The following is a 27,876-nucleotide window of genomic DNA, read 5'->3' as shown; positions in this document are numbered from 1 at the left end:
GAGCTGAGATCCGGCCACTGCACTCCAGCCTGGGTGACAGAGCGAGACTCCGTCTCAAAAAAAAAAAAAAAAAAAAAAAAAAAGAAGTTACCAACAGTAATTTACCAACAGATTTAGAAAACTGAAATCCACATTAATGCATGCCCAGGTTCCTGCTTTTTGACAGTTTGTTTCTTTGTTTTTTGTTTTGGTTTTTGGTTTTTTGTTTTGGTTTTTGTTTTTGTTTTTAGACAGGGTCTGGCTCTGTTGCTCAGGCTGGAGTGCAGTGACATGATCATAGCTCACTGCAATCTTGAACTCCTGGTATCAAGTGGTCCTCCCATCTCAGCCTCCCAAGTAGCTGGGACTACAGGCATATGCCACTACACTGGGCTAATATTTTTTCTTAGTAGAGACAGAATTTCACTGTGTTGTCCGGGCTATTCTTGAACTGCTGGGCTCAAGTGATCCTGCTGCCTCGGCCTCCCAAAGTGTTAGGATTACAAGCATGAGACACTGTTCCCAGCCTTTACTGCATTTTGTAAAGAGAGACCAGAGGCATAACTTGGGACCTTCTTTACAAAAAGAATATAAACACTGGTTAAACTTGTCAGTGCCCACTGGGAATCAATATTTTACACTCTAGCCTTCTAGATTTATTTGCTGTAGACTATAACCTTGTTTTTTGACTCTAATGATAAAAACAATGATTAAAAAAATTCTGAGGAGAATTTCTGTGTTTGCAAAAGGGTTTCTGAAGTCCCCTGAAAGAAAACAGAGGTTTTGCAAGTCATACAAACAACGATTTGTCATCTTCTTTTGTTTGTTTATCACCCAGATATTCCTAATGAATCACATTCCAGACTAACCACTGACTGCTTTTGTTCCTTAGTGAAGAAGTGTGGCAAATAAATGTTTTCCCAGTGAATCAGCACAGGATTCTTGATTTTATTACCTTTGCCCTAAACTTTCCAGACAAAACTAATTGGAAATTTTGCCTTTGGGATCTCACTTGACTTCTGTGTATAGATGATGGATTAGGCTATGAATTGACATTACAGATGTTGTCCAAACAACTCCAGTCTTTAGGAATGTTTTATCAGTTCTGAGGGAGCCGTCTAGAGTGGAAGAATGTCTGTCTGTTTTGTCTGCTCGCCTTCCTTAAAAATACTCATACACACACAACACACATTCTGCAATCTTAATGTGATGTTGTATTCTTCATCTTGGTTGATAAATATTCTTGCCTAAATTAGGCTAATAAATTAACTAATATGAACATTTTAGGTCTTTCGTTTTTAAAAGATGTCTCTGTAAGAAAGGACCATAAAGTAAACCCAACAGTATTCTACCTTTGGTCTTTTGGATGATATACTGTTTTTCTTGATGAAACATAGACATGAGTATAACCTTTTCAATCCTTTAAATGCTACAAAGTGTGTGAAGAATTATAGTAAATCATGAGCGAGCTGCTATAATATAAATCCAAAGAACCTGAAAAGTTCAAAATCCGGAAAATGTTTTACTTACTTAAAATTAAGCAGCAGTGTACATTCTAGTTTATCATTTTACTAATATGATTTTTTCACAAATTAAAGTATGAATATATTCACCCCTTTCTTACTATGACCCTAATTAGTGTTTGTAGCACAAGGATTTCTTTCTCTGGGCTTACATAGATAGTACATTATTATTAGAAAACTATTTAAAACTCTTCACTATCAGATTAGGATGGAGAGAGAGAGGGAGAGAGAGAGAGATGTGGTTTTGTATAATTTTACCTTTCTAGGACAATTTTTTTTAATTCTAAGTTTCTCTTAATTAGAAGAACTAATAGTGTCTTATCATTATTCTTGAAGCTAGAGTAAAAATTGATTACATAGACTTATCTCAGTTCGGTTTTTTTCTAATCACTAAAACTCATGAAAGAATGTAAATCATGGAAATGTAACTTTTTAAACATATGTAAAAAGAGTTTTTGAAAGATAAAATATATTTTTCCACAGACAAATACCTACATCTGCTCTTATTAGAAATCTTACCCTTTCATCTAAGTATGGTTTGCTCTCACCCAGACATACTCTTGCCTGGCCAAGCACTACATCTTTTATCCTGGACAAGGCAAAATTATTCCATTACCAATCTTTGGAAAATACAATGTAATACAGCTCATGAGACTAGATATATGGAACTCTGAAATGAAGCAAATCCAGATGTCCAATATGTTGAAAATAACCGAGCTATCTTGTTGATTTGACTTCATCTAGAATAACTATACTGAGTTACCAAAAATAAAACAGACCTTTATTTGCCACTTTTCTTTTTCTCTTTTTTTTTTTTTTAAAGACAGGGTCTCACTCTGTCGACCAGGCTGGAGTGCAGTGGTGCGATCTCAGCTCACAGCGACCTTGACCTCCCAGGCTCAAGCTATCCTCCCACTTCAGCCTCCCAAGTAACTGAGACTGCAGGTGCACACCACCATACCCAGCTAATTTGTTTTTTTTTTTAAGAGATAGGGTCTCACCATGTTACCCAGGCTGGTCTCAAAACTCCTGGGCTCCAGTGATTCTCCAGCCTCAACCTCCCAAAGTGCCGAGAATACAGACGTGAGCCACCCTGCCTGGCCTATTTGCCACTTTAAGACATACTCCCTGTATTGATTTTTACCTTGCCACATGTCACATCCTTTTAAATGTGTTCAGACTCATTTTATAGCACAGCATATGGTCATGTGTACTTGAAAATAATATATATTTGCCTCTTGTTGGGTGGTATTTTCTATATTATTCAAATCTTCTGTGTCCATACAATTATCAGTGTAGTTGTTCTATCAATTAATGAAATATAGATGTTGAAGTTTTCTACTATGTATGTGCCAGGCATGGTGGCTCACATCTAATCCCAGTGCTTTGGGAGGCCAAGGCAGGAGGATCCCTTGAACTGAGTTTGAGACCAGCCTGGACAACATAGGCAAACCCTGTCTCTACAAAAAACAGAAAAATTAAATGGGGCCAGGTGTGGCGGCTCACACCAGTAATCCCAGCACTTTGGGAGGCCTTGGTGGCAGAATCTCTTGAGCCCAGGAGTTTGAGACTAGCCTGGGCAACGTAGGGAGACCCATCTCTAAAAATAATGAAAAAAAATTATCTGGGCCAGGTGAACTGGCTCACGCCTATAATGCCAGCACTTTGGGAGGCGTTGGTAGGAGGATCCCCTGAGCCCAGGAGTTTAAGCAACATAGGGAGACCTGTCTACAAATAATGAAAAAAAATTAACTGGGCTGGGCACTCTGGCTTAACACCTGTAATCCCAGCACTTTGAGGCGGATAGATCACTTGAGCCCAGGAGTTAGAGACTAGCCTGGGCAACAGGCAAAACCCCATCTCTACAAAAAATTAGCCAGGCATGGTGGTACACACCTGAAGTCCCAGCTACCCAGGAGGCTGAGGTGGGAGGATCACCAGAACTCGAGAGGTTGAGGCTGCAGTGAGCCAAGATCATGCCACTGCACTCCAGTTTGGGTGATGGAATAAGAGAACCTGTCTCAAGAAAAAAAGAAAAAAAATTAGTTGGATGTGGTATCCTGCATCTGTGGTCCCAGGCGGGTGGATCTCCTGAGGTCAGGAGTTCAAAACCAGCCTGACCAACGTGGTGAAACCCCATCTCTACCAAAAATACAAAAATTAGCTGGGTGTGGTGGTGGGTGCTGGAAACCCCAGCTACTCGGGAGGCTGAGTCAGGAGAATCACTTGAACCTGGGAGGCAGAGGTTGCAGTAAGCCGAGATCGCAGCATTGCACTCCAGCCTGGGCAACAGAGTGAGACTCCATCTCAAAATAAAATTAAAATTAAAATAAAGTAAAATTTCTAGCTATAATTGGGGATTTGTTCATTTCTCTGTTCTCCCTATGTTGCCCAGGCTAGTCTCAAACTCCTGGGCTCAAGAGATTCTCCCACCAAGGCCTCCCAACGTGCTGGGATTACTGGTGTGAGCCGCCACACCTGGCCCCATCTAATTTTTCCATTTTTTGTAGAGACAGGGTCTGCCTATGTTGTCCAGGCTGGTCTCAAACTCAGTTCAAGGGATCAGTTTTTGCTTTATGTATTTTCACACTCTGTTATTGGGTGTATACACAATTAGAATTGGTCTGACTTCCTGAGAATTAGACCGTTTATCATTGTGAAATGTTCCTGTGAATCTCTGTTAATATTCCCTGTCCTTAAATCTACTTTGTCTAATATTAATTTAGCTACTTTATCTTTTTTATAGATTTTTTAAAATGGTTTTTCTTTTCCCGTCTCTTTACTCTTTCTTTTCTGGGTTCTTAATATTTAAAGTGGGTTTCTTACAGACAGCATATACTAATCCAGTCTAACAGTCTCTGCCTGAATTCATATGTTTGGTCCATTTGCAATTAATGTAGTTATCAATATGATTGGGTTTAAGTCTGCCCTCAAACTGTTGTATCTAATTTTTTATTCCTTTTTCTTTTTTCTCTGCCTTCTTTTGGACTGAGGGGGGTTTTTTGTTTTGTTTTTTTGTAGTTTTTTTTTTTTTGGTATTGAATTTATTTGCTTGTTTGTTCTACTTCTTTTAAAATTTTTAGTGGTATAGTTAGGTGTAGTGATGCATGCCTGTGGTCCCAGCTACTCGGGAGGCTGAGGTATAATCTCATGAGCCCAGGCAGTCAAGAGTCCAGTGAGCTGTGATCATACTACTGCCCTGCCCTCCAGCCTGGGCAACAGGGTGGGACCATTTCTCAAAAAAAAAAAAAAAATTAAAAAATTTTGTGGTTGTCCTAAGGTTTGCAATATGCTCCATTAACTTACCGGGTGAACAATGAAGTATTATTTTCTCATTTTGTATATAATGTGACAAACAACCTTATAATAATGTTCTTCATTTTCCTCCTCCCATAATTTATAATTTATGCTTTACTTGTCATACATTTTACTTCTTATACATTTTACTTCCTCATATGTCATAAACCCACAGTACTGTTCTGAAATATATTTATTTGAAATGTATTTTCCCTAGGGCCCAGATTCACAGGTATTTTTTTCTTCAACACTTTAAAGAAGTAATTCTGATGTCTTTTGGTTTGCATAGTATTTCTGATGAAAAGTCTGACCTATTTTTCTCTGTAGATAATGTGTTATTTTTATCTCCTTTTTTTTTTTTTTTTTTTTTTTGTGAGACAGAGTGGCTCTGTCACCCAGGCTGGAGTGCAGTGGCACGATCTCGGCTCACTGCAAGCTCCACCTCCCAGGTTCACACCATTCTCCTGCCTCAGCCTCCCGAGTAGCTGGGACTACAGGTGCCTGCTACCACGCCGGGCTAATTTTTTGTATTTTTAGTAGAGACGGGGTTTCACTGCGTTAGCCAGGATGGTCTCGATCTCCTGACCTCGTGATCCGCCCTCCTCGGCCTCCCAAAGTGCTAGGATTACATGCGTGAGCCACCGCGCCCGGCCTATCTCCTCTATTGTTTTTCAGACTTTTCCTCTTATCATTGAACTACAGCAATTTCATTATGACATAATTGTGATGATTTTTAGCAGTTTGATTATGTTTTATTTTCTTTTTTTGAGATGGCTTCTTGCTCTGTCACCAGGCTGGAGTGCAGTGGCACCATCGCGGCTCACTGCAATCTCCACCTCCCGGGTTCAAGCCATTCCCCTGCCTCAGTCTCCACACCCAGCTGATTTTTGTATTTTTAGTAGAGACAGGGTTTCACCATGTTGGCCAGGATGGTCTCGATCTCCTGACCTTATGATCCGCCCGCCTTGGCCTCCCAAAGTGCTAGGATTACAGGTGTGAGCCACCATGCCCGGCCTATATATTTTCTTTTCTTTTTCTTTCTTTTTTTGCTTTTTCTTTTCTTTTTTTTTTTTTTTTTTTGTACTGGCGTCCAGTGGTGAGATCTCAGTTCACTGCAACCTCTGCCTCCTGGGTTCAAGTGATTCTCCTGTCCCAGCCGCCTCAGTAGCTGGGATTATATGCACTTGCCACCATGCCCGGCTAATTTTTTGTATTTTTAGTAGAGATAGGTTTCACCATGTTGGCCAGGGTGGTCTCGAACTCCTGACCTCATGATCTGCCCACCCTGGCCTCCCAAAGTGCGGGGATTACAGGTGTGAGCCACTGCACCCAGCCTATATGTTTTGTTTTCTTTGTGTCAATCGTGACTGGATTTGTTCAGTTTCTTAAGTCTATGGATTGATATTTTTCATCAAACCTGGATCTGTTTCTATTGAGCATTATTTCTTTTGGTTATGAGTTATATATTGCTGCCTCGCATGTCTAGTAATATTATATTGATTGCTAGTAATTTTTAATTGAATGCTAGATATGTAGTGTTAAATTGTTGCTTGTGTGGATTTTGTCTTCCACTATAGAACACTGATGTGTGGGCAGGTTCTGAAGGGGGCAATTAAGTTACCTGTGGATCAGCTTGATCTTTTTAAGACTTGTTTTAAACCCTGTTAGGGTTAGACTAGAGTGGCTTTCACCTTAGGACCAGAAGGAAAGGTCGTACCTACGCAAGCATGACCTTTCTGGATTGAATGCTGAGTCTCTCTACTCTAGCTGGTTGATCACAGATGTTTCCCAGGCCTGTGTGAACTCTGGGAATTGGTCAGTTTACAAATCCCCAGTAATTGTTCTTTTCCCGGTGGTTTTTTGCCTGGACTTGTGTTCTCACCTTAGCATACAGTGCAGCTTTGTGTGCCAGAGTCTGAAGGGGACCCCTGTGCAGATTTCTAGAGTTCTTTCTCTCTGTGTAGCTTTCTCTTTTCTGGTATACTGCCTCATAAATTCTGACTGCCTCAGCCTCCCTGAATCCTGAACTCGTGAACCCCAATCTCATTCTCAATTCAGCAGGGGCAACATGCTTTGTTTGGGCTTTTCCTCTTTTGACCATGGCATTTTTGGCAGGCATGGAATGTGTCTACACACAAGAAGCCAGAGTCAGTGTATGGTTTCTTCACTTTTATCCCTTCTCTTGGTAATCAAAGCCCTGTACTGCCTGTAGTACAATGTCTAAAAAGAATTGTCCCATATATTTTGTCCAGTTTTCTCATTGTTTGCTATGGAAATGAAAGTCTAGTATCCGTTACTTCATCCAGTCCTGAGGCAGAAAACCTTCAGCCATCGACCAGGATCCTTAACCCATGTTCCCTGAAGAGTTGGAACCTGCTGCTCAGTAAATGTATAAATTTTATATCCTGTGGCAGATTTTATCCAGTTAAGCTTTTCAATTAATACTATAGCTGTTTGGGTCTTTACTCTCTTGTTTCTTTGTTTAGTATGATTAAAAATGTGACACATATTTGCTATATTGTAGTGAGACTTGTAGTTTTTAGAAAATATACTTTAAAAGTAGTTTGAATTCTGTGTAACTTTTAAAACTTTTAATCAAAAAATTTTTTTAGTTTTTGTTTGGATTTTTCATATAAACATATTTTTTCATTCAAATTGGTTATATTTAGAAACCGTTAAGCTATAATGTTGAATAGAACTTGTGAGGTTTCCTATCACTTAATATAGTTTAAACTATGAATAAAGGACAAGAAACTGAGTTGTTAATGTTCATTTTGTCTGGGAACCACCACATCTGCCTCAAAGGCTGAGTAATCATGACTTATTAGTGTGGTTATGGAAAATATATGTCAGTTTAGTTGAGTGAATGAACAGACTTCTTTAGAAGAAAGAGTTCTCAAATCAGAGACTTGAGAAAACATTCTCAAATCAGATTGTTGAAAATTTCCCTTTTCAGAATTACTAAAAATTAAAACTATGAAGAACTTTTATTTTATTGGATAATGTGTTTAATCTGTTAGGATACATTTTTTATATTTCTGGAATGCAAATATAGCTTTTTCTTTCCTATATATCCCAGAAATCTCATTATTTTAGCTCCCAGGGCAATTTTATTTTTTGTTCACTTGAAACTCATTTCTAACTTTAGCTGTAGACTGTACCTGTAGCCAAAGAGGACATTACATGGGGACAGCATGGACAAACTCTTAAATTTTCTTCTTTTTCACTTATTGGCATTCATATGTCTCTTTTGTGTTTTCTAACAGTAAAGGTGGAAGTTACAGCTGATTTCTTTTTATCTTTTTTAAATTATGTCTGACAGCTATAATTGTATGAGGAGAAATGTTTCACAAACTATGCAGTTATTTTGAATATCACAAACTTTGGGTTTTTTTTGGTAGTATCACAAAATAATTCTTTTTTCCCCTAACTGTGAAATCTCTTGTGTGCACCTAGTGTTTAAAGAAACAATTGTAAATTTCATGGTTAATCATAAGTTTTCAAAAACCTAATCAAAATATTCTTTTCAAAATCTTCTATACTTATTTTAATAGTTTAATATTTCTACATTTCCAAGAATTAAAAGTCCCCCAAAAGAGGAACAAAGGCTAAAACTTCACATCGATTTTTTTTGATCCAGAAAAAAACTAATAATTAACTGATTCAGTGCCAATGATTTCATTTTTTAGGTATTATTTTAACAGAAAATGCCAATTCTATTTAGAGATAAGTATCACATGTGTGAACGACTTTGTATTTTATATTAATGTCAAACAAAATTTTATTATCTTGGTAGTAGAATATCTTAGTTTTATTTTTATCACTAGATTTTATGTACTTTGAACCACAGATTCTTTCATCATGTGATCTTAAAATACTTTCTTATACACAGAGCCGACTTACTTTTCTGTGGGACTGACTCATTTATGAAAAATCATTGGAGAAATCTTTAACAGAAATCTTCAGATTCAGAAATACTCGCACAATATAGTTACTAATAAAATCTCGTGTGTGTATATATGTAAATAATTTTATTCTACAAATAAAGTATTTCTCTTCATAATAGCTGATGGCTGCTAGTTACTGTATGCTAGAGGGCATCTATCAACCTATGCTTAAGGGACCCAGAAATTTATATTTTAACCAGCTCCCTAGTATGCGGACTCTTCGTCTTGTGCTTTTAGGAACCATTGTGTAAAACTCATTGATACTGGTTTCACAGTTACATTTTTGCTTTATGATCTCACTAGGAAAGGTTACGTGAGGTGGTACATCACTAACTGTTTTTAAGTAAGGACATAAAGTGATATTCTCAAATTGTGCCTAAAAGAACAGTGGCTCAGAAAGTTGTTTTTTTAATAAAAGGAATAATCTAACAAATGAGAAATATAGATACATGAAATAAAAGTCAAGCAAGGAATTACATCAGTGGTTGCCGGGGACTAGGACTTGAGGGAGGGAATTGGCCACAGAGGAACACAAGATATTTTTTTTTAATAAGGCATGGGGCCTCGTTCCATCATCCAGACTGGAGTGCAGTGGCATAATCATAGCTCACTACAGCCTCCAACACCTGGGCTCAAGCAATCCTCCTGCCTCAGCTCCCGAGTAGCTGGAACTACAGGCACATGCCACAGTGCATGGCTAATTTTTAAAATTTTTGTAGAGATGAGGTCTTGCTTTGTAGCCCAGTCTGGTCTTGAACTCCTGGCTTCAAGCAGTCCTTCTGCCTCAGCCTCCCACAGTGGTGGGATTACAGGCATGAGCTGCCGTGCCTGGCCAAGGGATGATTTTTGCAGTGATGGAAATGTTCTGTATCTTGATTGGTGTAGTTATATGGCTGAATGTATTCGTCAAAGCTAATTGAAATGTAGACCTCAAATAAGTGACTTATTATGTGTAAATTTTACCTCAATAAATCTGATTTTTTTTTTTAAGTCAACCAGGAAGAGATTCTGGGAAGGATTATTTTCTTCATGTTACTACCTGCATCTTGAAATTATTTAGAATTATTTTGTTCTTTGAAAGCTAAGATTTTTATTATATGGCAATTAATATACTATTAAAATAACGTGTATTGATAATTTTTTAGTAGTTCTCATCAGAAGTTTCTTGTATTTGTTTTATAGGGTCCACATATAGCCTCAGTTACATTAGCTGCTTATGAATGCAATTCAGTTAATTTTCCTGAACCACCCTATCCTGATCAGATTATTTGTCCAGATGAAGAGGGCACTGAAGGAACCATTTCTTTGTGGAGTATCATCTCAAAAGTTAGGATTGAAGCCTGCATGTGGGTAAGATATGCATTTTCATATTTGTTTAAAACTAACCTCACCATCTTGATAGTGTGTTGTACCTTTTTGAAATAGAATCTAAACATATTCCTTGTCAGTAAATGATTCAGTAAGTAACCAGCTACCTACTTCTAAGGCAAAAGAAACCTTTTAGAGCATCTCCTCTTCATGAATGGCATTGGGAAGAAAGGCATGAACCATATGTATCACAAAGCAATGGAGGCCAAGTAGACTCCAGCAGGGAAAGGGAGTACAGATGATGGAACTACAGCTGAGCCTTGAACAATGTGTGGGTTAGGGTTGCCAACCCCCTGTGCAGTAGGAAATCCACATATAACTTTTAACTCCCCAAAAACTTAACTACTAATAGCTTCCTGTTGAACAGAAGCCTTAATGATAAATAGTAGATTAACACATATTTTGTATGTGTTAATATAGTATTATATACTGTTACAAAGAAAATCATGAGGAAAAGGAAATATATTTATTATTAATTTAGTGGGAATGGATCATCATTTCCACTCCATTTTCATGTTGAAGAGACTGAGGAGGAGGAGGAGGAGGAGGGAAAGAAGGGATTGGTCTTGCTGTCTTAGGGGTGGCAGAGGCAAAGGAGGTGGAGGAGGTAGATGGGGAGCCATGAGAGGCACACTGATTATAACTTGTACTGGCACAGTTCAAATCCATGTTGTTCAAGGGTCAACTGTATACTACATTATAAAATTTGTTCCAGTATTTCTATACCTGATAAACTCTTAGAATTTGTCTAAGAGTTATATAAAATATATATAAATATTAGATTGGTAATATATAGTTATATATCATTATTAGATTGGCAAATGTCATGTCTTTTTTAATTTAAAATTTTATTTTTATTTGGCAAATAAAAATTGTGTGTGTATATGTATGTATGCATTTATTTATTTATTTGTTTGTTTGTTTGTTTATTGAGACAGGGTCTTGCTCTGTTGCCCAGGCTGGAGTGCAGTGGTGCCATCTCAGCTCATTGCAGCTTCAACCTCCTGGGCTCAAGTGATCCTCCCCATATGTCTTAGTTTTAGATTTAAAATACCGTGTTCTGGCTGGGCCTGGTGGCCATCCCTGTAATCTCAGCACTTTGGGCGGCCAAGACAGGCAGATCACTGGAGGCCAGGAGTTCGAGATCAGCCTGGTCAACATGGTGAAACCCTGCCTCTACTAAAAATACACAAATTAGCCAGGCGTGGTGGCGCATACCTGTAATCTCACCTACTCAGGATGCTGAGGCATGAGAATTGCTTGAACCCAGGAAGCAGGGGTTGCAGTGAGCCGAGACCCACCACCGCTCTCCAGCCTGGGCTACAGAGCGAGACTACATCTCAACAATAACAACAAGAAAATACTGTGTTCTTAGAGGACTCATTTCATTTTCTGAGTTGTTATAATGCTAACTAAAGTAAGGTCAGACATTTCTTAATATAAACCAAGCCTTATTATAGTAAAGGTATCAGGCTGTATGGTCGTATATGGCAATTTTACTTTTAGTTGTTCCAGTTGTTCTTTTTGTGGTTTGCTTAAGTTTATTTTATAAAATTCTTTGGACAGCATGTTAAGTGGCAGATGGATTCTAATCTACATAATTTTTTTTTATGCCTAAATTTTTTTTTTTTTTTTTTTTTTTTTTTGAGATAGTCTTGCTCTGTCGCCCAGGGCTGAAGTGCAGTAACACCATCTCAGCTTACTGCAACTCCGCCTCCCAGGTTCAAGCGATTCTGCTGCCTCAGCCTCCCTAGTAGCTGGGATTACAGGCACCCACCACCACACTTGGCTGATTTTTTGTATTTTTAGTAGAAACGGGGTTTCTCCACGTTGGGCAGGCTGGTCTCGAACTCCTGACTTCAGGTGATCCGCCTGCCTCGGCCTCCCAAAGTGCTGGGATTACAGGCATGAGCCTCCTAACCCAGCCCTGTATGCCTAAATTTATTCAGGTATCCATAGGAATAATTCATTGGTTAAAGACTTCTGTTTCCATTTGAGTTTTTTTTTAAACTCATTTGGATTTGTTATGTTCCTGTAATTTTTTCCCACTAACAATTTCTTAGGAAATTGAAGATTATGGAACAGATCACTTACAAATCTTAACTCATTAAAATGAGCATGAATACCATACCCTCAGAAGAAGCAGTTTTGAAACACAGTTAAGTGTTAGCAATTATGTTTTGCTTTAAAAGAATTATGAAGGAAATACCATAATGTTGAATTTGTTGAATACGAAAGACAGGAAAAATTGTCATGTTTCCTGTTGCTCTTTTATAAACACTGGAAACAAATTTATTATACTAGTTGCATATGCTTTGTAAATTTGATGACATTAGTCTTTTGATGAAAAAAATGTTAGAATAACAAGATACTTGGAACATGCTAGAAAAGGGACTTTGTATGTAAATTTGTCTTTTTTTCTTAATATTATACTTTTATTCTTTCAAAAATTATTTACATTGCTGGATTAACCTTAAGGCCAACAAATGAAAACCACGATCTCAGAGGGCCGCGATAACTGCCTCCTCCAAATTTCTATAGTATATATTGTCTGTAGTGCTTATTAGGCCTGGCTTTTACATGCTTTAAATTAATTTGGCTGGTATGGTGGCTTTCTTCTCCAAATAATATTTAGGATCCTAAAAAATATTAAATACACCTTAAATGTATTAGCATCACAGTAATCAGCATCAAGTTTTGCACATAGGGCTGAGCACGGTGGCTCACTCCTATAATCCCAGCACTATGGGCGGTCGAGGTAGGTGGATCACTTGAGGTCAGGGGTTTGAGACCAGCTTGGCCAACATGGTGAAACCCTATCTCTACTAAAAATACAAAAAATTTGCTGGGCATGGTGGCTCACACCCGTATTCTTAGCGACTTGGGAGGCTTAGGTAGGAGAATCACTTGAACCCGAGAGACAGAGATTGCAGTGAACCAAGATTGCACCTCTGCACTTCAGCCTGTGCAACAGAGCGAGACTCCATCTCAAAAAAAAAAAAAAATTAATTAATTTTTTTGAAAAAGTTTTGCATGTAGTATAGGAATGTCAATAAATAGTGATTAATAGGTCAAATGTTTGCTCTTCCTTCCTTCTTTGTAACTGTCTAGTTATATTAAAAATACAGCACACACTAAGTTATGTTTAAATTTGTTAATATTGTTCTCAACATTTACAAGGACAGTCTTCAACAAATGGTGCTGTGGGCTGTGTGTAGTGGCTCACGCCTGTAATCCCAGCACTTTGGGAGGCCAAGGCAGGTGGATCACCTGAGGTCAGGAGTTCAAGACCAGCCAGACCAACATGGTGAAACCCCACATCTACTGAAAATATAAAACTTAGCTGGGCATGGTGGTGGGGGCCTGTAATTGCGGCTACTTGGAAAGCTGAGGCAGAAGAATCGCTTGAACCCGGGAGGTAGAGGTTGCAATGAGCTGAGATCACACCATTGCACTCCAACCTGGGTGACAGAGCAACACTCTGTCTCAAAGGAAAAAAAAAAAAAGTGGAGGGGCAGTGGGCTGGAAAAACTGAATATCCACATGCAAAAGAATGAACTTGGACCCTTACCTTACACCCTATGTAAGAATTAATTCACTGGGTGCGGTGGCTCACGCCTGTAATCCCAGCACTTTGGGAGGCCAAGGCAGGCGGAGCATGAGGTCAGGAGTTCAAGACCAGCCTGGCCAACATAGTGAAATGCTGTCTGTACTAAAAATACAAAAAAATTAGCTGGGCATGGTGGCGGGCGCCTGTAGTCCCAACTACTTGAGAGCCTGAGGCAGGTGGATCACTTGAGGTTGGGTGTTCAAAACCAGCCTGGCCAACGTGGTGAAAGTTTGTCTCTACTAAAAATACAGAAATTATCCGGGCATGGTGGCGCATGTCTGTAATCCCAGCTACTCAGGAGGCTAAGGCAGTAGAATCACTTGAACCCGGGAGGCAGAGGTTGCAGTGAGCTGAGATTGTGCCACTGTACTTCAGCCTGGGCAATAGGGTGAGACTCTGTCTCCAAAACAATATTAATTAATTAATTAATTAAATAAAATAAAAACTTTTTTTTTTTTTTTTAAGACAGAGTTTGTCGCTCTTGTTGCCCAGGCTGGAGTGCAATGGCGCAATCTCACTCACTGCAGCCTCCGCCTCCCGGGTTCAAGTGCTTCTGCCTCAGCCTCCTGAGTAGCTGGGATTACGGGCATGCGCCACCATGCCCGGCTAATTTTTTTGTATTTTTGGTAGAGACAGGGTTTCTCGATGAAAAAGATAGATTTTTTTAAAATTCCTGCTCTCCAGATTTTTATCATTAAACTTACATTTCTTAATATAAAAGCACCATGCTGCAGATTTGCTTGTGAGTCCACTTGACAAAATGTTTTTTCCCCACCTTACCCAACAAAACTTTTTAAAAGTACAAATTCAGAATTTTTGTCTTCCCTAAAATCTTTGAATAAAATTAGCACTCCAAGAAGATGTTGTGTTACCAGTTGGTTTGCATATTTTGTGCGTATTAAATTCTTCTCTAGTTCAAGAAGGATTGAAGGGTAATAAATTTGTATGTAGTAGATGGTTTGGAGGAGAGCTTTCTGAATTATTGGTTGACTATACATACCACTTATTTTGCAATAAGGAAGCCAGTCATTCTCTCTCCTTAATTAAACTTAGGCTGACAGTTTTTAGTGTTCCAACAATTTATGTTTTGTTTTACATATAAACAGATGTAAACTTAGGCTGACAGTTTTTAGTGTTCCAACAATTTATGTTTTGTTTTGCATATAAACAAATGTAAAGAATTTTGTATTTGTGTCTTATACAAATATATATTTGAATTTTGTAGAGAATCATAAAATTGTTTTGTAAGGATTATGAAATGATGAGACTTCAGTATCTAATTTGAGATAAATAAATGTCTGTGTCTAGGGTATAATGTGTTTTGGGACACCTGCCTGGATGACTAAATTCCCTTGTATTTATTTGCATAATTAGAGAGTACTGACTCATGATTCCCATTGTTTCTTGCTAATGTGGGAAAACACGAGGAGAATTAAACTAAAATATAACAGCAAATATAGTCAACTACGTGTAAGACAGTATACAGCTCTTGATTTCATTTCAGTCCATTATGTCATCTGGGATCAGCTTCAAGATAATTGAGAAGAGAATGAGAAAGGGTATAGATACAACAATATAAACTATTAGTTAATATTAGCTGAAGTTGAGTGAGAGTATATTAAATTCATTTTATAATTCTCTGCACCTCTGGAAAATCTCCCACAGAAAAAAGTAGGACAGAAAGTGTAACATTTTATTCAAAACATGAACTTCTCTTAAGTTCAAATGTTAAGTCAAATGTTTAACAGTTCTGAAAGCAATCATGTGATTCAAACTCATGACAAATTTCCTTAAAGTTAAGAAGGAAGTAACTTTTCCTTGTCACTAATTTAGTTACCCTGAGATGTAGTTTATATCAGAAAAAGATAAATACTTGATCTTTATTATACCAATTTTTAAAATAATAAGTTGGTTCTCTAGCATCCTCCAAAGTTGGCCAACATTACCGATTTGTGTGTGTGTGTGTGTGTGTGTGTTTTTTAGACAGTCTCACTCTGTTACCCAGGCTAGAGTGTAGTAGCTTGATCACAGCTCACGGCAGCCTGGACCTCCTGGGCCCAGGTGATCCTCCCACCTCAGCCTCCCAAGTAGCTGGGACCACAAGTGCATAATTTTTTGTAGAGACAGTCTCATTATGTTGCCCAGGCTGGTCTTGAACTCATGTACATAAGCAATACGCCTACCTCAGCCTCCCAAAGTTCTGGGATTATAGGTGTGAGCCATGACGTCTGACCAACTTTTCTTGTTTAGCAATATATATGATTTGGTTTTTGCCTGTATCCATGTATATATGTCTCTCCTGCCTTCTCTCTCTGTTTTTTGACTAAATATAGGCTTAATCTTTTGGCAGTTAAGTATTCTTTTTCTCTTTTTTTGGAGATAGAGTCTTGCTTTGTCACCCATAAGCTCACTGCAACCTCTGCCTCCTGGGTTCAAGCAATTCTCATGCCTCAGACTCCCAGGTAGCTGGGACTACAGGTGTGCACCATCACGCCCAGCTAATTTTTTGTATTATAGTAGAGACGGGGTTTCACCATGTTGCCCAGACAACTGTTCTCAAACTCCTGAGCTCAGGCAATCCACCTGCCTCGTCCTCCCAAAGTGCTGGGATTCCAGGCATGAGGCACTGCGCCTGGACTCTTTTTCAAAATTCTTGTTTCAAGTGTGGATAATGTAGTTACACATGGAAATTGTTGGTTCCACCCATTGTGAATACAAAATGTTTGAATTTGATTTGGTCCCTTGGGAATTCTTTTTGAGGCATTTGGAGGCAGAACCATAAGACAGAGCAAACTGAAATGCTTAACATTGCTTTTTAAGAACTAGCAGAGCTTTTTCATTCACTGTGTATGGCTCAAAGTTGAGAATTTCCCTAGAGACTATGTGCCTGTTGCATTATTAATTATCCTGTGTTTAAGCCATTTAAGTCCAAACCAAGTTACTAGTTCATAAACCTTTGTTTTCCTTATCTTTAATGTCACAGCAGGTCACGGTGGCTCACGCCTGTGATCCTAGCACTTTGAGAGGCAAGGTGGGAGGATTACTTGAGCCCAGGAATTCAAGACCAGCCTGGGCAACATAGTGAGACCTCATCTCTTTAAAAAAAAAAACAAAAAAAAACAGAAAACAGAAATCCTGGTTGGGCACACTGGCTCACACCTATAATCCCAGCACTTTGGGAAACCAAGGCGGGAGGATCACTTGAGCCGAAGAGTTCGAGACCAGCCCTGGCAACATAGCAGGACCTCGTCTCTACAAAAAAGAAAATTTTTTGAGACAGAGTCTTGCTCTCTTACTCGGGCTGGCACGATCTTGGCTCACTGCAACCTCCGCCTCCCAGGTTCAAGCATTCTCCTGCCTCAGCCCCAAAAATTTTTTTTAAACTAGCTGACCAGCCGAGCACGGTGGCTCACACCTGTAATCCTAGCACTTTAGGAGGCTGAGGCGGGTGGATCATGATGTCAGGAGTTCAAGACCAGCCTGACCAAGATGGTAAAACCCCGTCTCTACTAAAACTACAAAATTAGCCGGGTGCAGTGGCAGGCACCTGTAATCCCAGCTACTCAGGAGGCTGAGGCAAGAGAATCGCTTGAACCCAAGTGGCAGAGGTTGGAGTGAGCCAAGATAGCACCACTGCACTCCAGCCTGGGTGACAGAGTGACACTCCATCTCTAAGAAAAGCTAGCTGAGCATGGTAGCATATCCATATAGTTCCAGCTATTCAGGGGGCTGAGGTGGGATCACTTGAGCCTGAGCCTGGGTGGTTGAGGCTGCGGTGAGCTATGATCGTGCAACTGCACTTTAGCCTGGTGACAGAGAGAGACACTATCTCTAAAGAAAAGGAAAAAGTTGGGCCGGGCGCGGTGGCTCACGCCTATAATCCCAGCACTTTGGGAGGCAGAGGCGGGCGGATCAAGAGATCAAGACCATCCTGGCTAAAATGGTGAAACCCCGTCTCTGCTAAAAATACAAAAAATTAGCTGGACGAGGTGGCGGGCGCCCGTAGTCCCAGCTACTCGGGAGGCTGAGGCAGGAGAATGGCGTGAGCCCGTGGGGCGGAGCCTGCAGTGAGCCGAGATCGCGCCACTGCACTCCAGCCTGGATAACTGGACAAACAGACATTATATCTCATGATAGAAATACACACACAAAAAAAAGGAAAAATTCCACCAAGTGAGTGGAATATGAGTCAATGTCATGAGGAAATAAACATTTTTCCTGTAGTGAAAACTTATTTGCTGGGTGCGGTGGCTCACACCTGTAATCCCAGCACTTTCGAAGGCCAAGGTGGGTGGATCACCTAACGTCAGGAGTTCAAGACCAGCCTGGCCAACATAGTTAAACCCCGACTCTACTAAAAATACAAGAATTAGCTGGACCTGGTGGCACACACCTGTAGTCCCAGCTACTGGGGCAGCTGAGGCAGGAGAATTGCCAAGATTGTGCCACTGCACTCAAGCCTTTGTGACAGAGTGAAAGCCATCTTAAAAAAAAAAAAAGAAAAGAAAAAGAAAACTTATTTATCCTGGGCTGGGCGCGGTGGCTCACGCCTGTAATCTCAGCACTTTGGGAGGCCGAGACGGGCGGATCACGAAGTCAGGAGATCGAGACCATCCTGGCCAACACAGTGAAACCCCATCTCTACTAAAAATACAAAAAAAAAATTAGCCGGGCGTGGTGGCGGCGCCTGTAGTCCCAGTTACTCGGGAGGCTGAGGCAGGAGAATGGTGTGAACCCGGGAGGCGGAGCTTGCAGTGAGCTGAGATCCGGCTGAGAGCCTGGGCGACAGAGCCAGACTCCATCCCAAAAAAAAAAAAAAAAAGAAAACTTATTCATCCTAATGTTTAGTTTTCAAAGGGCTTCCTGACCACAATTTGTTAAAAGTTTTAACTCAACAGAAGAAACACTGTATTTAAATTAAAGCAACTTCTGAAGTTCCAGAAGATTTCCTAGAGAATTTTTATCTATACTGTTGAATTTTTTTTTTTTTTTTGAGACGGAGTCTCGCTCTGTAGCCCAGGCTGGAGTGCAGTGGCCGGATCTCAGCTCACTGCAAGCTCCACCTCACCGGTTTACGCCATTCTCCTGCCTGCCTCAGCCTCCCGAGTAGCTGGAACTACAGGCGCCTGCCACCTCGCCCGGCTAGTTTTTTGTATTTTTTAATAGAGACGGGGTTTCACCGTGTTAGCCAGGGTGGGTTTCACCGTGTTAGCCAGGGTGGTCTCGATCTCCTGACCTCGTGATCCACCCATCTCGGCCTCCTCCCAAAGTGCTGGGATTACAGGCTTGAGCCACCGCGCCCGGCTTTTTTTTTTTTTTTTTTTTTTTTTTTTTTTTTAAGATAGAGTCTTGCTCTGTTGCCAGGCTGGAGTGCAGTGGTGCCATCTCAGCTCACTGCAACCTCCGCCTCCCAGATTCAAGCGATTCTCCTGCCTCAGCCTCCAAAGTAGCTGGGACTACAAGTGCGCGCCACCACAGTCAGCTGATTTTTGTATTTTTAGTAGAGATGGGGTTTCACCACATTGGCCAGGATGGTCTCGATCTCTTGACCTCGGGATCCACCACCTGGGCCTCCCAAAGTGCTGGGATTACAGACGTGAGCCACCATGACTGGCCACTGGTGAATTCTTATTACCAGATCATTTAGATATCAGAAAGGCGGGGGGGCACAAATGATAAAAATAACAGAGTCTAAGTAGAGATTCTAGAGAACTAAAATTTACTTAATGTCTACGATGCGCCAGGTGTTGTTTCAAGATTTTTTTTTTTTTTCCATAGACAGGAATCTCACAATGTTGCCCAGACTGGCCTCAAACTCCTGGGCTCAGGTGATCTTCCTGGCTCAGCATCCTGAGTAGCTATGGCTACAGGTGCGTGCCACTGTGCCTGGCTTGTCTTAAGGGTTTTATGTGTATTATCTTGCCTAGCATCAGATAGGTCAGAATTAGAGCCAGGATTCAAACTCTTATTATTTTGGTTATGTAGCATATACTTTCCCCCAATATATTGCGTCTCAAAATGCTTCTGGTGATATAGAAGAGTATGGGTTTGATCTATTAAGTGTCACCGTTGAGAACAGAACCTCATTGTAAGTATTTTGGTTTTTCACCTAGGGTATCGGTACAGCAATTGGAGAGCTGCCTCCATATTTCATGGCCAGAGCAGCTCGCCTCTCAGGTGCTGAACCAGATGATGAAGAGTATCAGGAATTTGAAGAGATGCTGGAACATGCAGAGTCTGCACAAGTAAGAACAGTGGGGATAGAAAATAGAACACTTTACTTATTCCTAAAGAGGCTATTAAGGTAAAACTGTTAGTAGTTACTCTGAAGAACAAAACTGCTAAAGTAAAAAAAAAAAAAAAGAAAGAAAAGTACTACTTGATATAGAATATTTAGAAAGGTCAAAATATAAAAGATAATCTTGATCTTAGAATAGAAAATTACAGAAAAATGCAATAAGACAACTCTTAATACACTAAAACACCTTGTCAGAAACCAGGGTAAATTAATGTTGCCAGTGATGTTAAGGAGCTGAAACTTGCTTTCTCCATTGTTTGTTTAGAGATATTACCAAGCAGACTGCTGCTTTGTGTCCAAAATAATAGAACTTCTGAATTAATTGTTAAACATAACATCAAAGGCCAGATGTGGTAGCTCACTCCTATAATCCCAGCACGTTGAGGACCCAAGGCAGGAGGATTGCATAAGCCCAGGAGTTTAAGGCTGCAAGTGAGCTATGATCATCCCACTGTACTCTGGCCTAAGCCACAGACCCTGTCTCTAAAAAAAAAAAAAAAAAAGAAAGAAAGAAAGAAATCTTACTATATGGCTATATCTATAGTGGCCCTTTCCTCCCTTGAAAGCAGCTTCATTCTGTATTCCACAGAGTGTGTAGAGCTGCTGAAATGTTTGCTAAGGGAGTATATGAATTATATCAAATTCTTAAGTAGTTACTAAAACTTTAAACTAGTAAGCAGTATGTAGTAGTATATATGACAATAGTAATAGTAGAACTTTTTCTTTCTTTGCTTCTTTCTTCCTTTTGTTTTGTTTTGTTTTGTTTTGTTTTTGATTCAGGGTCTCACTCTGTCACCCAGGCTGGAGTGCAGTGATGTAATCATAGCTTACTGCAGCTTCAAACTCTTAGGCTCCAACCGGGTGTGGTAGCTCATGCCTGTAATCCCAGCATTTTGGGAGGCCAAGGTGGGCAGATCACTTGAGCCTAGGAGTTTGAGATCAGCCTGGGCAACAGCGAGACCTTGTCTCTACAAAAAATTTTTTTCTTTTTTTTTTTTTTTTTTTCTTTTTTTTGAGACGGAGTCTCACTCTGTTGCCCAGGCTGGTGTGCAGTGGCAGTCCCGAGTGGCTGGGACTATAGGCGCCTGCCACCATGCTCAGCTAATATTTTGTATTTTGTTTAGTAGAGACGGGGTTTCACCATGTTAGCCAGATGGTCTCGATCTCCTGACCTTGTGATCCACCCGCCTCAGCCTCCCAAAGTGCTGGGATTACAGGCATGAGCCACCACGCCTGGCCTGCAAAAAAATTTTTAAGCCAGGCACGGTGGCTCACGCCTGTAATCCCAGCACTTTGGGAGGCCGAGGCGGGCGGATCATGAGGTCAGGAGATCAAGAGCATCCTGGCTAACACAGTGAAACCCTGTCTCTACTAAAAATACAAAAAATTAGCCGGGCATGGTGGCGGGTGCCTGTAGTCCCAGCTACTCGGGAGGCTGAGGCAGGAGAATGGCGTGAACCCGGGAGGCAGAGCTTGCAGTGAGCCGAGATCGTGCCACTGCACTCCAGCCTGGGCAACAGAGCCAGACTCCCTCCAAAAAATAAAAATAAAAAAATAAAAATAATTTTTAAAAAGCTTAGCTGGGCCTAGTGGCGCATGCTTGTAGTCCTAGCTACTTGGGAGGCTGAGTTGGGAGGATCACTTGAGACTGGGAGGCAAAGATTGCAGTAAGCCCTGATTGTGCCACTGCACTCCAGCCTCGGCGACAGAATGGGACTGTCTCAAAAAACACAAAGTTATTCACCAGCCTCAATCTCTCAAGTAGCTGGGACTACAGTTATGTACCACTATGGCCAGCTAATTTTTATTTTTTGTAGAGACAGGGTCCCACAATGTTGCCCAGGCTGGCCTCATCTAAACTCCTAGGCTCAAGTGATCCTCCCACCTTGGCCTCCCAAAATGCTGGCGTTACAGGCGTGAGCCACCATGCCTGACCTGAACTTTCTTTTTGAATAATATTTAACAATTCAAACTATTCAGCAGTTCAGTCTTTCCTTTGCCTCAGTCAGATTAATGAATGCCCTGGAGTATTCTAGACAGTGTCCTCAAGATGAGCAAGGTAAACTTTCAAAACAGAAAAATACTAAATGCTAGGCCTAGGCAAGCAATAACATAATTGGTTGAGGCTTTTTTGACCTAATCACAATCTGTGTATCAGCCTCTATCTCAATTATCTCAACAGAGTGTTTCGTTTTCAGGAAAATTCCTAAGAACATTGTTGAAAGATTGAATCTCCATCTTCAAGTCAGATAGGCTTTTAAAAAATGCATTATTACCCAGAACTTTGGGAGGCTGAGGCAGGAGGATTGCTTGAGGCCAGAAATTCAAGACCAGCCTGGGCAACATGGCAAGATCTCATCTCTACAAAAAATGAAAAATTAGCTGCGTAGGATGGTGCATTTCTGTAGTCCCTGCTACTTGGGAGGCTAAAGCAGGAGCATTGCATGAGCCCAGGAGGTTGAGGCTACAGTGAGCTACATTTGCACTACTGTACTCTGGGCAACAGAGCAAGACCCCACTGAAAAAAAAAAAAACAAGAAGCATGATGAAATAGAATTCAACCAAGTATGGTTATAGTTTTTAATTAAATACAAAACTTTCAAATGTGAATTTAGAATAGCCAGATATAAAACAAATGAAATAAAGAGCCATGAACATCTGCTCTTTGTGAAAAGAGCAAGTTGCCCTGGTACCTGCTTTGCCTTATCTGCCAACCAAATATTATGCCTGTCATGACATCATAATGTTTATATTAATGCTAATAATTATTACAAATATAAACTTTTAAAATTATTTTTAGCATTTTAAAAATCCAATATCTAATATGACCCTTGTGTTAACTCTGAGGGAGTTTGGAAAGGTACCATTCTTCTAATTTTATAGAAAACTGTAGATCTAGTTGTTACTTCCCAAATTTCACATACTTATAGGTAGAACAAAAACTCAGAATGCCAGCATTACTGGTATATTCCGATTACTGAAGCCAGTCTGTCCACAGAAGTAGATGGGTGAGACTTGTGACAACTGATAGTTCTTTGAGTTATGGCACTAACTAATGTATATCATTTAACATCTCTAAAATTTTTTTTTTATCTATATGAAATCAGCAGGTTGAAGTGGAATAAGTATAAGGTGGCTTACAGCTACACATTTTTATGCTATGACTTGGATTCTAAATGGGTATGAGAGTTATTCTCTCATAAGTAAACTAAGGTACTATGATTATTTCTCCTTTTTTTAAAAAAAAGCTTTTTTTCTTGGAATTAACATTTTCAAATTTGCATAATCTCTTTAAATCTCTGGCTTGCCTTCTCTCCCCTCCAACAGCTCTGTAAAAACACCTCATGATAACACAAATAAAATTATATCAACTCCATTTTTTTTTTTTTTCATGAAGTGATATCTCTGGAGCCCTCCCTGCTCCCACTTCATTCTGGAATTGCTATTCAGTTGGCCTTCCGCACAGTTGCTTCTGTCTTGGTTCAGATTTCTTGTCTTCCTCCTTCTTAATTTACACCCTCATTTTGCTTGAACATATTCTGCTGTAACTTCCTGTGAAAGGGGGAGTAAATGGAAAAATGTGATACCTTACATTCTAAACTAACATGTTCTTCATTCACAATTAAGTAACTGAATATAGGATTGTGGGTTGAAAATCACTTTCTATACTTAGAATTTGGAAGGCATTGTTCAATTGTCTTCAAGTTTCTGTAATTGGTATCCAGAGGACTGATGCCCTTCTGAGTCCTCTTTATAAGCAGTCTACTTTTGTTTTGTTTGTTTTTCCCTCTAGAAGCTTTTAGGTTCATTATCTGAGGTATAGTCTTTTTAAAATGTATTCTGGGTTTGGCACGGTGGCTCACACCTGTAATCCCAGCATTTTGGGAGGCCGAGGTGGGTGGATCACTTATGGTCAGGAGTTCAAGACCAGCCTGGCCAACATGGTGAAACCCTCTCTCTACTAAAAATAAAAACAAATTAGCTGGGCGTGGTAGTATGCGCCTGTAGTCCCAGCTACTTGGGAGGCTGAGACAGGAGAATTGCTTGAACCCTGGAGGCGGAGGTTGTGGTGAGCCAAGATCATGCCACTGCACTCCAGCCTGCATGACACAGCAAGACTCCATCTCAAACAAAACAAAAAACAAATAAAATGTCCTCTGATAGGTGCTCAGAAAACTTGTTCCTTAGTTTTGGGAAATATTCTTGTATTTTTTATGTGAGAGTTTTCCCTCTTTAGTCTCTATTCTTGCTTCCTGGAATTCTAGTTGCTTCAATGTTAGGCCTTCTATGCCCATCCTTTTAATTTTTTAAACCTTTTTGCTTCTAATATTTATCTCATTTTACTACCTATGAGATTTCCCAAGTTTATCTTCTAAGTCTTATATCAAAATGTTTTTCTGCTGTTACATATTTATTTTCAAAAAGCAGTTTGTATGTATTTTTCAGGCATCATCTTTTCTTTGTTCAATTTGGAGTTTGAGGCTTTCCTCAAAGCCTGATAATCCTTATTTATCTGTTTATATGAGAATAAGACACTTAAAAGCTAAGTGGAAGCTGTGTGTGTAGAGGCCAGGTGTAGGATGGCGAGGCTTCCCTATTGTACAGTCAGGTGGCATCCAGGCTTAATATTTACTGAGAACCTCCATGTATCAGTGTCTATTGATCTTTTCTTGGCGATAGTTCAGTTTCTCCATGATGGATCCTTCAATTTCTTGCCTAGGCAATACAGACAGTCCCTGACTTACAATGGTTCGACTTACGTTCACCTTTACAATGGTATGAAAGTGATATACATTCAGTACAAACCATAGGTCAAATTTTGGATTTTGATCTTTTCCCGAGCTAGCGATATGTGGTACCATACTCTCACTCAATGCCAGGTAGAGCAGTGAGCCACAGCTCCCAGTCAGCCAGGTGATCATGAGGGTAAACGTCCATACTCTGCAGTATACTGAAATTTTGCCCAACTATAGGCTAATGTAAGTCTTCTGAGGATGTCTAAGGGAGGCTAGGCTAAGCTATGATGTTTGGTAGGTTAGACATATTCAATGCATTTTTGATTTATGATGTATTCAACTACAAAGGGGTTGAGACACGTCACCCATTGTAAGTCAAAGAACATCTGTATCAGCCTTGCTGCTGACATGCTAAAGCTTGACTGGGGAAGAGTGATTAGAGATCTCCATTTAATATGTGGACTGTTGCTTAACTCACTTTCTGTTCCATCGGTGAATACCTACACAAACACACAAGCACACGTATGTCCAGAGCCCAGAACATTCACTTTTGTCTAGAGACTATGTCTCCTGCTGATATGAGAGAGAGTTACCTGGCTGTGCTGAGTAGGGATGGGACCTGGGAGTCTTTTACATTCTCCTTGTTTTCAGCCCTATGCCAGCCTCTTCTGGCAGTTCTGCTGAAGAGCTCTTTTGGAGTTTTGTGGGGCAAAGTATTTTGCTTCTCTTCCATATCCCTCCCCTGTATGCTCTCAGGTATAATCTTTTCTTCTATTTGTCCTGTCCTCATTTATTAATGCTAACTTCATCAAATATTGAGTTCTCGTTTCTGTTTTCTATGTTTTGGGGTTGTTTTTAGAACAAAGAGTATTCTAGTTGTCTATTACTGAGCAACAAATCACCTCAATATTTAGTGGTTTAAACTAAGAAAAGTCATTCGTATTGCTCACGGAGTGCAGTGAGTGCCTTGTCTCTGTGTGATATCTCTCAGGGATCCCATCCATAGCACACCCTACATTGGCTAGAATATCAGACTAGAAGACTTATTTCATTCTTTGCAGGGTTTTGATTTTAGAATTTTAAATAATGAATTTCATAAGCTTATTGCCATCTAAAAGCTCAATTCCAAAAACTAAGATATTCTAGAATTTGATGAAGAATTCTTTATTTTATCCATATAATTTGAGCTCTTGAAGACTTTGACCATTTCTTTTCTCAGTCTTTATCTATCTACTGTTGGGGTAATAATCTTTTTCTTACATCTCTTCTGTCCCTGATTAGTTACTTTTTGAGGGGATCTTCTCTAATTCCACTTCTTCTTTGAGTCATGGAAACCAGACTGCACACAATACTTCTGTTGGTTATGGGGTTTGGCTGTTTTCATCCTGCAAAGCCAATAATTAAAATCACTATTTTAAGATAAACTGTACATTTCTCAGTCCCTAATTTCATATTTGCTTGTCTGTATTGAAAAATCCAGTGAGCAAAATGTACACACATACTGTTTCATGTTCTTTGTTAGAAATCATATACTGTTGCCTGGTGCAGTGGCTCACACCTGTAATTCCAGCACTTTGGGAGACCAAGGCGGGCGGATCACTTGAGGTCAGGAGTTTGAGACCAGCCTGGCCAATGTGGTGAAACCCCATCTTTAACAAAAATACAGAAAATTAGCTGGGCATGGTAGTAGTACTGTGCTTACCATACTATAATGTAGCAATATTTTCTGGTGCCATCTCGGCTGACTGCAACCTCCGCCTCTTGGGTTCAAGCAACTCTCTTGCCTCAGCCTCCCAAGTAGATGGGATTACAGGCGTCCACCACCACGCCTGGCTAATTTTTTGTATTTTCAGTAGAGATGGGATTTCACCATGTTGGCCAGGCTGGTCTCGAACTACTGACCTCAGGTGATCCACCGGCCTGGGCCTCCCAGAGTACTGGGATTACAGGCGTGAGCCCCTGTGCCCAGCCTGATTTTTCTTTTCTTTATTCCTTTTCATGATTTTTTTCACCAGTTTCCATCAATTTTGTGGCTTATTACAGATTTCAGTGGATGTGGATATAATTTTCCTTACATACTTTTTCCCAGTTTCAGATAAGTTGTATAAGATTTTTAATTTTTATTTATTTGTTTATAGTTGTTTTTCAGTTGAAGGGGTGAGGGAGAATAGGTGGAAAGAGACTGTTCCAGTTTTCCGTGTTATAAATTATCTGAGAGGGTACTAATGTTTTAACTGTTGTTCAAAGGAGAGTTTCTTCCTATGGCTTGGCAAAGAAGATTTTCAATGCTTTCAATCATGAATTTGTCTTAGTCCCTTTGCTTATATTACGTTTTACAGATCTGCGTATGTCTTAATTATACAAGTGCTTTTAGTAATAAGATTCTTACATTCCAGAAGTATTGTAAAGTAAAAAGTGAAAGCTCACATACCTTCTCCCCAGCATAGTAGGGTAATAATCACTGTATTCCAGACTGCTTTCTTTGCATACATAACTTTTTATAAAAATTAGAATCATACCATAAATTTTAGTCACAAGTTCCTTTTTCACAGTATCATAGACATGTGATACCGATGTTATTATAAAATTATTTTTTATTACAAAGTGATACATCTCATTGTAGAAAATTGGTGAGTGCCCTTTAGTTTTTTCTCTATAAATTTTTATATACCTAAGAGTGAAATCATATTGTTTGTTGTTTTTGACTTGATTTGAATCTAAAAGTGTGAACATTTTTCCACTCCATCAAATATTTTTACATCTTTGCTATAACAAGTTTTTTTCTTATTACAAAGTATGTTTATTATAATGAAATGCTGAAAATACAAATAAAAAAGAAGAAATAGAATGTTCATCTAACTGGTGCATGTATCTGTTTTTTATAACGTATTTTTCATTTTCTTACTGGTTTACATATTTAAGAAGATGCTCTTTGTCATATGCTACCAGTATTTTTCCTTATTCCCAGTAGTATTTCCATGTCATTTACTGGGTATGTTTTGTTATATTTTACTTTTTTTGAGACAGAATCTCCCTGTGTCGCTATGCTAAAGTGCAGTGGCGTGATCTTGGCTCACTGCAACCTCCGCTTCCCAGGTTCAAGTGATTCTCCTGCCTC

General features: G+C 39.7%; 3 protein-coding genes across 11 annotated transcripts in view; 1 reads left to right on the top strand and 2 right to left on the bottom strand.

The window, feature by feature from the left end:
• Positions 1 to 27,876, bottom strand: part of PTRH2 (peptidyl-tRNA hydrolase 2) — a 1,137,200-nt gene that overhangs the window by 56,801 nt on the left and 1,052,523 nt on the right. The gene's annotated exons all lie outside the window — the stretch shown is intronic.
• Positions 1 to 27,876, bottom strand: part of SKA2 (spindle and kinetochore associated complex subunit 2) — a 976,874-nt gene that overhangs the window by 636,425 nt on the left and 312,573 nt on the right. The gene's annotated exons all lie outside the window — the stretch shown is intronic.
• The window catches only part of VMP1 (vacuole membrane protein 1), a 138,960-nt gene that overhangs the window by 46,340 nt on the left and 64,744 nt on the right, over positions 1 to 27,876 (top strand). For both annotated transcript variants that reach the window (XM_050764735.1, XM_050764736.1), the window contains exons 6-7: positions 9,929 to 10,096; positions 19,838 to 19,969. In XM_050764735.1, coding sequence (XP_050620692.1) covers positions 9,929 to 10,096; positions 19,838 to 19,969 — 300 coding nt within the window. The remainder of the gene's footprint in view (positions 1 to 9,928; positions 10,097 to 19,837; positions 19,970 to 27,876) is intronic.

The sequence above is a fragment of the Macaca thibetana genome, chromosome 16 (assembly GCF_024542745.1).
Source record: "Macaca thibetana thibetana isolate TM-01 chromosome 16, ASM2454274v1, whole genome shotgun sequence".
NCBI classification, from domain to species: domain Eukaryota; kingdom Metazoa; phylum Chordata; class Mammalia; order Primates; family Cercopithecidae; genus Macaca; species Macaca thibetana.
The sequence above is the reverse complement of the archived record's forward strand: the minus strand, read 5'-3'. Positions and strand labels throughout refer to the sequence as shown.